This window comes from Amblyomma americanum, chromosome 5 (assembly GCF_052857255.1).
Source record: "Amblyomma americanum isolate KBUSLIRL-KWMA chromosome 5, ASM5285725v1, whole genome shotgun sequence".
Lineage (NCBI taxonomy): Eukaryota > Metazoa > Arthropoda > Arachnida > Ixodida > Ixodidae > Amblyomma > Amblyomma americanum.
In genome coordinates, this window is record NC_135501.1 from 178,048,097 (window position 1) to 178,060,323 (window position 12,227).

At 42.6% G+C, this 12,227-nt stretch overlaps 1 protein-coding gene across 2 annotated transcripts; it reads right to left on the minus strand.

Annotated features, from left to right (window-relative positions):
• Nucleotides 1-3: 3 nt before the first annotated feature.
• On the minus strand, nt 4-11,791 carry LOC144133089 (uncharacterized). Of its 2 annotated transcripts, XM_077665934.1 has the most exons (4): nt 11,548-11,780; nt 7,365-7,572; nt 5,268-5,399; nt 4-3,700 (listed from the first exon to the last, which is right to left on the minus strand). In XM_077665934.1, exons 1-4 carry the CDS (start codon nt 11,726-11,728, stop codon nt 3,187-3,189), a joined length of 1,035 nt encoding a protein of 344 aa, XP_077522060.1. In that variant the 5' UTR covers nt 11,729-11,780; the 3' UTR covers nt 4-3,186. The 2 variants fall into 2 exon arrangements, with proteins under 2 accessions (XP_077522060.1, XP_077522061.1); XM_077665935.1 differs by lacking the exon at nt 5,268-5,399 and having other exon boundaries at nt 11,548-11,791.
• Between the last annotated feature and the right edge of the window lie 436 nt (nt 11,792-12,227).

The following is a 12,227-nucleotide window of genomic DNA, read 5'->3' on the forward strand; positions in this document are numbered from 1 at the left end:
GGATTTCAATCTAAAATTTGTATCTTGGAACAAGGAAAAGAAAGCTTCACACACAAAAATATGGACCAACACAGCAACATCGAGGTCTAATTATAAGCAAGTGAAGTTCAGAAGTATTATGCAGACAAGATTCGCAGCATAAATAAAACGCACACAGAATACCAGGAACAAACAAGACAGGACAGGACTGGTTGTTCATGACCTTCTGTGTGCGTTTTATTTATGCTGCGAATCTTGTCTGCACTATGGACAGCTACCAACTAGCCTAAACCACCATGCTACTCCAAAAGTAAGGCACAGACTTACAAATAGCACTGTTCATTGTACACGAATGACTGTTAGCTGTACGAGGAAACAATTCTTAAAGGAATGTTAGGTAATCCATTCACATTACAGCGAAGGAAAGAAGAGTGCAGAAAAATAAGCACAGGTAACTGTCCTTATTGCAGGACAACAGGTACAATACTGCACAAGACTGCAGTTATTCTGACCAAGCACAAGAAACAGAACAACCATAAAATTACACATTTACATCATGTTAACAGTTTTTTTCAGATACAGGATGGCACGAAAACAACAAGTAAATTGAAAAAAAATCACCCCAAGTCACATCGCCTGCATTAATTATGTCAGCATCCTGAAATTAGTGACTCATTGGAGGCAGTGACTGGTACGAAAATTGTGTGACAAAATATTCTTTGGTTTGAAGAAAACAGGCTTAATCAACAAGTGCACAACATTTGTAATGACCTTATTTCTAGCTACCATTAACAATCACTTCACCACTGCATATACTGGATTGAAAAGATAATTTTGTCTTTAACTCCTTACTTTGCACAATGTACGTGCACGGTGAATGCACCAGCTATAAAGAGCACATAAAATCTAAGTTATGCATGAATGGCCCCTGAATGATAAATTTGTTATATGAGCATTTAATTATTGTACTTGGAACAAACAAAAATTTACTCTTTAAAACAACGAAGAGAGCAGTACTATGCGGTGGAAATGAAAACAGTAACTGTTAACAACTTGCAGCTCAATTAAATATGCAATATGTTCTAGCACTTGACTAAGTCAAGTTTAGAAAAAAAAATGAGATGACAATAAAAAAAAGATACAAGAAAAACCAATGCACAGAGGACATAGGAAACACATAAACAAGCATGTTTTCTCTGCGTCAATTTCTTATGCTGCTTAACAGTGCAAGCTGTCATTTAACCAAATTAACTCTTTCAAGTGTGGCATGCCATTTCTGTTTAGAAATTTTATTTTTCTGTCTAAATTGCTTGTACAAGACTCATGAAAGACAATTAGTCTGGTCTGCAAAAAAAAAACAGCAAAGGTATTTTACAGAGATGAACAAAATTTCCAATTGTAGCATGAAAACACTATGGTTGTCTGATGAGTACTCGATGGATCATGGAATCCTTATCTTTGCATTTCCAAGATGCACATGATGCAAGAAATTCAGAAAAAAAATAGTTTTACGGATGCCAAAACCTGCCTGCATGAATATTCTGGAGGACCTTCGGAAGTTGAGATAGAAAAGCAGCCTAATAAGTGGTGCTAAATTTGCCTGAAACAAAAAAACCTACGCGTTAGCTTTTGCAATTGATAGAAAAGGCTGTGCATTTTCAACATACCTAGAAGCCTGTATGAAGCACCTTACAGGGTTAACCAACTGCTTCATTGAAATGACCTCACTGCATGCTGGCAGTCGATCAGGAACCCAATGCTGACCCACAGCAAAAAATTAGAGCCAATAGCTTCAGATCTGCCTACAATCAGACATAATGCTGTCCACACCTGTAGCATGCAAATTAGCAATATCTTGCTGTTATAGCATAGTAATATGAGATAAACTGAACCTAAAGTGAAGGAAGTCCATGAATTTTGAGCCTAAATGCCAAGTAGAAGCCTCTATAGCCTTGTCAATTTTTGGGCAGCAATCATTGCACTGTGTTGGGATATTCAATTGCATAGCGCACATTAGTGCATTGCTCACTCACTGAGTCCTAACTAGAGGTGCAGGAATACCAAATTTCTGTTGCATCTGCTTTCCTAGGAATGGTGCACAAGACAGCAATAAATGTAGTTCACCATGCCGAGTTTCCTGACACCTGGCAAACAGTTTATGCTTAATTCATTTTCCAATGTTTTGGTTTCAGCAGCTGAATGGTGCTTTACGCTACAAGTGGCACTGAGGGCACGTGACGCATACAGAACTTGCCATATAATAGCTGCTTGTTCGCTCACTGTAATTCTGACTGCTGGGGAGGCCTTTCATACGAGTTGGGGCAAATTAAAATGATGAAGCAGCGATTTCATTGCTGTGTATACCTCACGTGACCCGAACCCTACTTGCGACATCATAGCCGCCGTTGGGATGTTGAAATCGACATGCTCATTGAAAAGTTAGGTGCCCCTACACCTTGAAGGGGTGGACTGTTGCACCCATTCTGTTCAGATGCAGAGCTCAGTGCTGTGGTTCGGCTTGCTGGATGTTCATTAATGCATAAGTTTCATAACTTCCTGTTGCGTTTACGTGCTCACAATGGTTGAGCAGAGTTTCGTGAAGGCAAATCTGTGTGTGAGCATTATTGCACAAGACTGCAGTTTATGCTGAAAAGAAAATAAAAATGACAGGCGATTTAGCTTGCTAAGACCAAATGCGACATAGGTGTGCAAACCCCAGCTGTTGTGCATAGTTTAACTTGATTATTTGTTTGAATTGGATTGCTTTTAATTTGACTATGCACAATAAAACACTCCACCTTAAGGGTTTGATGTGATAGCGTTAAGGGGTAATGCCCATATATACGGAATTGATCATTCTCTACTTTACATTAATAGACCACCGGGAGTCCTCATACCACTCCTGTTGCAGAGGTTAAGCTATGCGCAAAACATCAGCAAAATAGGCGAGTGGGGGCCCTAGTGCTAGTGCACTAAAAGTCATATTGTCTCCAAATCGACACTCTCAGTGAGGGAGTGTTATGAGCAGATATCACAGACATTCGACACAACCGTTTAACACATGCACAGTGACATCAGCCTCATGTCAAGTACGGGGAAACACGTTCTGGCTGTAGGCGGATGCCACATTCAGCAGAGTGTTATGAGCAGGTATCACAGACATTTGACACAACCGTTTAACCCATGCACAGTGACATCAGCATCATGTCAAGTACGGGGAAACAGAAGCTGAGGGAACACGTTCTGGCTGTAGGCGGACGCCACATTCAGCAGTTCCATTTGTAACTGGGGCTGGAGCTGATCGCTTGTCTTTCTGATATACGACTCCAATGAAAAAAGGAAGTGAGTAATGTGGTCCATGTGGATCGGAGCAGATCGCACTTCCATCGTTCCATTAAATGGAGCACGTGCAGTGTCGCTTTGCTGAGAGGACTGCAAAGAGATTTTCGCTGCCCTTGGTTCACAAGTGCTTGGAGGTTCGTGCCCTCCAAGGGGAGACGATGCACCACCAAGAGACCGCACCTCCGACACCACCAGCTCCCTGCGCCTCTTAGGTACACAACCTTCCTCATTTGGTGTGGAATTGGAAGACACTTCTATTTCTGGAGTGACGGGCAAATGAATAAAAAACGTAGTAGTATCATCTTCATTAGTGTCAACTGCCGGCTCCCGAGCCTTTTCTGCTGTGTCTGACGTGGCATCCAAACCGTTGGTCATTTCTCTGTAAAGAGGCAAAACAGAAATACCTCACTAAAATATTTTCAGATACCTAGGCAGCGAGCAAAGTTTGTAAAACTGAAAGAAACCAGAGGAAACATTTCGGCATTTGGCAAACCTGCAGTTGCTGGCTGCATCGCGCACAGTTCTGATGAAATTTGTCACTGACCAGCAAAAGAAAAGTTTTTGCTTGACCAGCCTTAATGAAAAATGGCTCTTACAGTCCCTTCCATCAAATTCATCATCATCACTCTCACCCAAATATGCCCACCGAAGGACAAAGGTCTCTCGCAATGATCTCCAATTATCCCTGTACTATGCCAGCTGCGGTCATCCTGTCCCCACAGGCTTCCTGATCTCATCGAGCCACCTGATCTTCTGCTGCCGCATCCAGGTGTTTGCCCAGGCTTCACACAAGGCCTTATACTGGGCCCAAAATCCACCATGCGCGTACCGAAACCACTGCAGGCATTACGCAGCCTCTCCTCAAGAACAGCAGGTGGACGTTAGCTAAAATATAAAACAAGAAAAAAAAAAACTGAGCCCTAATTTTCAAGACCTGCCCAACCAGGTGCACGTGCTTTTCTCAGATTCTAAGATTTAGAAAACTGATTTTAAATTGGATCAGTCTAAAGGCACACCTTGTGTGAACTAAGAGGAAGGCAAGCAGTTTTGTTCTGACTGCATTTTTTTCATAGTGGCACCCTATGTAGCGAGACTATCCGGCACCAGAACACCCAGAATAAACATTAAAAAAACAAAACTGCAAGACTTTTCATTTCAAGCCAGGGTGAAGAGAGAGACAAAGAAGGCTCTCTGAAGAAAAGAAGAGTGATTTTAGCTGGAATGAAGCCGTGATAGCAACGGTATGCAACTGTACTTTTTTTTGTCATGTTTTATGGAACTAAATTAACTGTTTACCAAATGTACAGTCTCGGTAAATAGTCTCCAGGCCGTGTGGTTTACTTTTCGGCCACCTAGTGGAGAGCTTCTCGAACGCCTAAAATCCTAAATTTCTGCAGGCTGATGAAAACGCTCATCATCACCTTTTCAGGCCCTCGTCTTTAGAGCTGCCCTTCTAACATAAAACGACTCAAATGCAAACCACATGACCCGAAGACCAAGTATAATAGTCAGATACAAGTAAACATGTCACATGGCCACTGCTAGGCTTGACTGGTGCTAATTTGGGTTAATCCGCCAGGTAACCACTAATGTCTGAAATGAAAAACCAAGAGCATCCTCAAAAAGTGGCACGTGCTTCACTGCCAATGCCATCTGCAATGTAGAAGAACTCCTGAATTGTGGCACTCCAGCATTTTGTCGACGGAAGTACTCGACAACTCAGTGTTCACGAACAAATGTTGCTTTCGACAGCTGAAAAGATTGTGCAACTATAGTGCTTCTAGCTACTGTATTTTCACGAAGACAACTGCACGGAAGATTTGCATTTCATAGCAGTGTCATTCTTTGTGCAATTCATTACTGCTATTCATCTTTGGCATTGGAAGACAACTCATGCAGCGTTCCAAGTGGGCTAGTTGAAACCACTGTGTTTGCTATAGAGATACCTGGGTGTTGCTGGGCCTGTTGTATCTGCCTCACTCGATGCATCGAACACATGAGGTGCACCCGAAGAACCAGCAGCAGAAAGTGCCCCAACACCAAAGGAAGGACCAGCGTAATCGTGGTCTGCTACCACACTGAAAGCATCCATGTTGGAAAAAGAAAGGTGATAGCCCAATTCAGTAAAACACATTTCCTTCAAAGTGAAGGATGAATTTTTCAGACAAAATAAACATGTTCGAAGCTAAGGATATAGTTGAGCTGACTACACTGTAAGAGAATGTGCACCAGCTCTTGAAAATAATTTTTGTACAACCGTTTTTGAGGTTCGCTGCATTGCATGTAGTGGCGGCATATGCAGTAAGCTGCAATGGCTTTTACCAGCAGACGCTTTCATTTTTAATTTCCTTGCTACACACATGCGCGCACACACACACACACGAACACACCTTGCACAACTCTACCCTCCCCCCCAAATGTATATAGTGCCGCGAACATTTGCAGTGTTTGTTCATTCTTCTGATCGAGGTATTGTTCATTCTTCAAATCGACGACACACTGGACTGCCTCTGCAATGCCAAATATTTCTCGTCGATGGACCTCAAGAGCGGCTACTGGCAAATTGAGGTCAACGAAAGAGATCGCGAGAAGAAAGCATTCATCACTCCGGATGGGCTGTTTGAGTTCAAGGTGATGCCATTTGGTCTCTGTTCCGCACCAGCGACGTTTCAGCGAGTAATGGATACAGTGCTGGCAGTCCTGAAGTGGCAAATTTGTCTGGTATATTTAGACGACGTCGTTGTCTTCGCCTCGAACTTTGAAGAGCACCTCAAAAGACTTCGAACAGTACTAGACGCCATCAAGTCGTCTGGCCTAACCTTGAAAGCAGAGAAGAGCCAACAGCAGAGGATACTAATGAAGTGGATAGCAGTCGATTTAGCACATTCCTAACTTCTAAAAGTGTGCAAGAGTTTAAATGCGTGTAATGCATGAACATGTTAAACGCACTCTCAGAAGAGCTTTACCCAAATTTTGTTCTGAGCAAGAATCGAATGTTTGGCCCTCTATGGCTCTGTTGATGGCTGTTTGGCAATAAGAGATGCATCTACTCCTGAGAAAATGAGATATAGAAATGATTTTTAAAATAATTTATAAATTCATAACTTAGGTTTGAAAAATGACGCTTCGCCCCAGGAATCGATTCAAACTCGTGATATCAATGACTAAAAGGTCACAGTGACCATCATTAGGCAATTAATGGCAGTGTGGCATCCCTCTGTTATCAGTGAAAGTAGCCTCCTTGTCATTAGAACGCAGTAATCTATTGACACAGGCCAACTTCAATTTGCCATCAGTATTCCTTTAAATGAGTTGTTCTGAATGGAAATAATTTACTGAAGTCTCAATTCTGCTTAAAACCACTGCTGTTTTAATTCTGTTCTAGACATATCAAATGGGTTACAATCAAATTGATTTAGCCTTGGGGAGCACCCAGAGTTATCAAAAGATGCCTGAGGAACCACAAGAACGCTCCATGGAACCTAGGTGGTCCATGCAATTAAGTATGGAAACCCCTGCTTTTAGCCTTGGGGACCATCCAAAAATTTCAAAAGATGCTCAACGAACCCCAAAAGCACTCCATGGAACCCAGGTGCTTCACGGAATTCAGTATGAGAATTCAAAAGATGCTCAAGGAATCCCAGATGCACTGCATGGAACCCACATGTTACGTGGAATTCGGTACGAGGACCCCTGCTTTAGCCATTAAATATACTGCCCTAATCCTGTCTTTAGGACGAAGAGTTGGGTGAGTAAGTTTTAACCAATCACTGCTCAAACACAGCAAAAGATGATGGACATGAGAAGGCAGATACAAGTCCTTTCCACCATCCGTTGTTTTTTGTACTGTTAGAACTCTGACAGTGAGCTGCGAAAGCAAGTGCTTAGGTATGAGTTATGATGTTTATTTTTTTGTTTTATGTAACAACTCCTGCAATGTCTCAAACCTGAGACAGTAGTATCTGCAAATAAATAATAATAATAATTCTTCTGTAGATATGAAGTTGCTGCAGATAAAACAGAAGCAATGTAAGGGCACTCACTCGTCACCAGACTGCTCGGCAGCCGTTGCAAGCACATCCCGCAGCGTGTGTCGCAGAAACAGGAGGTCCTTGAAGTACTGCCACTGCTCGGTGATCACACCTGACTGCTTGTTGGCACTGGCAGCCTGGCGCTTCCGAAGAGCGTGGTACTTTTTTGCGAAAACATCCTTGAGATTCTTCCACCGCTTCCGAACCAGTTCCGGGCTCACTGCATCCACATCAGAAGGGTACAATTAATGGCCAAGAAGAATAACAGAGTTGATATTTAGGCAAATTGGTGATACATGACTGAAAAATATATGCACAATTTGAATGGAAGGCACAGAAGAAGACAAACAACAAAGACGAACGCAAACCTTCAACAGAGGTTTTAATAGGAGTCTTATTTCCATGGCCTCACGCTCACCATGGCCTCACACTCAGCGATCGATTGCTATCCATTGAGCCATTGCAGCGGGTTCTTAATTAATGACAAGACAAATTTTCTGCTAGAATTATGCATCTGGTGTGCCTAAACTATGAGCAATAGTAAAAAAGAAATTAGCATCACAAAAGAAATTAGCATCACTGCACTCAAACGTTCTATCTCCCTCCCCACACTTGAGTCACTCCGTATTATTTCACGCCTTTGCCTACTACACAACTTTTTCTACCATCCGACATCAAAGCACCCCCTACTGAAACCACCGATCTGAACTTCCAGTCGCCTCAGCCACAGCCACCCCATAGCCAGCATCAAGACCCATAATTTAGCAATGAGCAGTTCTTTTTTTCCTGATGCAATAACCCATTAGAATGCCCTGTCAAATGACATAGTTTCATGCGACAATCGCAAAACATTTCGCGCAAAACTCACTAGTCATTTTCAGAACACGTGAACCTGTAGTTGCCCTGTACTTTTTCCCTGTATTTTTGTGCTTTTATTTTGCTTACCCTTTTTGTAACCGCTTGATCCTTTTTTTTTTAGTGTTTACAGTTCCAGTTTTAAGTTCATTGTGCCTATGTTTTCATCATGAGTGCATATACACAAAACCTTTTTGTAAACCCCTCCTTATGTAATGCCTTCGGGCCTTTAAGGATGAAATAATATGAAATGAAATGTGTTCACAGTCTACATCACTGATGACTCGCATAGATGGAAACAAGTTGAGACATGCTGATGCATGTTCCACGGTGTACATTGGCACAAACGGTGACTAGTGCATTAGAAAACCATCCAGATTTTAACCATATGCTCGGTCTTCAACATGGCAGCCACTGTATATTTAAGATGTGTATCCAGATATATATGCAAGCTATCTATATATATAAGATGTGTATCCAAATATTATTTGACAAAGGTTAATATCTCCCAGACCTGTAACTTTGCTGCCGGTTCATTTCGTGTTCTGCTACACGGGACTGCATTGCATATGCAAGAGGCACCATCTTCACTGCCATGACTCATCAGACTGATCAGCGGAGAGATGACACTGAGCGAGATGGCACAAAGCGTGGGTGCAGCAATTGGGAGAAAAGAATGCACCTGCTTGTCTGCTGTTTTTTTTAATGCTTTATCACACACAAAAAAAATCGCTAAAGTGAACTTTAATTTATGAAATGAGAGGCATGCTAGGCTGCTTTTTTCATAGTTAACTGAACTGTCGCATGCACGAAAAAATATCAGAACTTGCGCATGGAAAAGCTGGCCACATTTCTTTACTCTCATAGTGTCACATTAAAAGATAACTTTCCACGCAGCTCTAGTGACTTGACCGAAAATACCAATTTTCTGTATTATATGGTACCACTGTCATTTTAGCCTCAATGTGAACAAGGAACCCGTACGGGTTCCGAAACGTCAATTTGTTTTTACTTTGACTTGGTCAGTGACTGTAATCTTTTGCTTCTACTAATGCCTGACCAGACAAACTTTCGTTGAACCCTTGACTATGGTACTGTTCAAAGGCACCTTTTTTAAATTTATCCTGCATAAAACTAGCTAAATTTATCAATTGCTGACTTGACTGTATTGCCTGTTGTTCCTGTATCAATGAAGTGTTATGCCGATATTATGACTTAGTGAATTTGCTTCAAGTTTTCCCGCGAGTACCTGTCTGGGTTCTTTGCTTCTGTGAACTGTTTACATTGCATTAAAGGTGCCTGCAACCAATACCATAAATTTTGTGTTTTATTTTTAAAGCACCCACCCTATGTTGACTACAAGGCTATTGAAACAAACAAATAAAATTATAAAGAGTGCGAAGCTGTCTATGGGAAGCACTCTGAGGGAATGTGAAGGGTCATTGATATATAGGTAGCAAATGTTTTGTAAGGCACTAAATGTTGAGCAGGCATCTCCTTGCCCAACATTGGTCTGCTACCCTCCATAGTAGCCCCCAACAAGTGGGACAACATAGTAAGCCAGAAGATAGCCATTCAGCACGTCAGAAAGAAACAGTTGTCTTTAAAGTACCGTGACTGTACACTGCAAATATTTAAGTGACATCCATCCATCCATCAAAATTCTTTAGCATATGAAAACGAGTTTCACTGGAGCACAAAAGTGAGTTATATACTACTACAGAAAGTTCAGTAATGTCAAATTTCAGACACACTACATGCAAAGACTGAAACATGTATATTACAGCAAAGATCTGCCTGGCTGGGAGTCAATTTGGATAGAAAACACTACAACATTCCAAACAGTCTCATGAGATAATCGATATTTCTGTGCTGATTCGGCCAGTTCTCTCATGAGAATTTGACTTGGATGTTACTGTCTTTTCTCTCTAACATTACGAGCTACAATTCAGTTTTGGAAACTATGTGGTGGTAGCATTTTTTCTTTTCTGTATCATAAAGAGTGTTATCTTCGATGCCTAAATCCTTCTGGATAAATTGCACTGATGCCTGGCTTGTTTTACAGCTTTCAATAAATAATCAATGGTACAGAGCCTGCGGGAACTATGCAGGGTACAACTATAGCAATTGCGCGTAAATGCGCATTGTGCATCACCTCACACTGACATTTCATTGATAGATCACAGAAAATTGCAGGTGACTGAAATGAATATGCGTTGTCAAAATCGAGACAGGATTTGTTGGGCCATGCAGAGTAGAGCTTTTTTGTCGATACCTTAAAAAAAATCTCACTGTGGAATATAGTTTGCTCGCGCTCCAGTTCCGCAGGAGAGCCGCATGCATTCTGCGATCTGTTCTGTGCAAAGACGCAATTCAAAATTTTCATATTAGTGCCTGTTATGCGGAAAACCACCGTTGTCGACCAGCTCAGCAAAACATCACACAAGCCTTGGTGCGACAACTGCAAGAGCCTGCACTTCACTTGGAACGCCAGTTATTGTAGATCTAAAAAATGGCCATGTCATAAGAAAGAACGCAGTGTCTAGCGTTCCGTCCAGACGGGACATTTGCTTCTGCTGCAGTTCCGTCCAGTGGTGGTGTTGGTTATGTTGGGTTGGGTTAGGTTTGCTTAGGTTAGGTTGGGCTAGGTTGGGTTGAGTTAGGTTGGGTTGTTTGGGTTGGCCGGGTTACAAGGTTGGGATGGGTTAGTTTAGGTTCCTTCTGGACGGAATTCCAGCGCAAATTAGTTCCATCTGGACGGAACTCTAGCGCGAACTGGAGTTCCGTCTCTAGCGCAAATTGGAGTTCTTGTTTGGGTTGCATTACATTAGGTTAGGTTGGGGTAGGTTGAGTTAGGTTGGTTTGGGATGGGTTAGGTTGGGTTGGGTTAGGTTAGCTTCCGTCTGGACAGAACTCTAGGGCAAATTGGAGTTCCGTACGGAACTCCAGCGCAAATTGGAGTTTCGTCTGGACGGAACTCTAGCCACAGCCAAGAAAGAAACGCTTCGTGCGTCGCCCACGGTCCGCCGACTTGAATTCCTGATTTTTGTTCTCGTCACAGGTCAATATCCCCGGTGAGTACATTCAAAGAAAACCGCCTTTCGCTCCACTCGACTGAGGCCGTAAAAACCACATTCTGTGGGGCTCGGCAAGCCAACAAGGGCGTGAAACAACCAATGACCAGGCAAAACAATCGTCGTGTACCGCAGAAAAATAACGACAGTGACAAAAATCACTGCGAGCGAAATGGAAACCGGCAGCGAATTCATCTCCCGACGCGGAAAATATCGCGAAAGAGCAACCGCAGAAAACAAATCCGCGACAGCACGGTCACACTCACCGCCGTTCAAAGCGTCTGCGATTTCGAACCATGCCTGCTGCGTTTGTGCGCGATCCCAGCGATCATCGCGATGGCCCCACAGTCCTGGCCTCTTTCGAACCTCGGCGATGAGCCGCCTGTTGAGGCTTGTGCGCGGTGCAGCGCATACTTGCATCGCAGCGCTGACTTTCTCGCTTGCCATGTCGCGGAATCGCCAAAGCCCTTGTAATCACTGCACATGGCGACCATTCGACGATTCGCTGACGACACGTGACACCAATTCCTCACGGAATCTTAGGTTTTAAGATTTGGGGCTCTCGGAGTCTATGCATTGGTCAAAGTAGTAATCATATCTAACGGCAGATGGCACAGCCTTCAACTTTAAACGCTTATACCCGCGTGATTTAAAAGGAAAAGCCACAACAGTCGAAAAGATTAACTTTTTTTTCTCGTCCAGTTGCTTATTGTGTTTTTTTTTCAAGAATTATATAAAGCGCACTTAGGACAACTTGTCTGTTGTCCTAAGTGCGCTTTATATAATTTTTGAAAATGAACAACCAACTAGCTCAGATGTCAATTCCGCTTATTGTGTTTTCTGCCGCATGTTTTGGTGGCTTCATGAGAGGGCTGTTCTAGCTTAAGTCCCTAGATCAGCTCATGAAGGGACTTTAGTTCTAGCGTAAAGAGGGCGTAACTTTTAT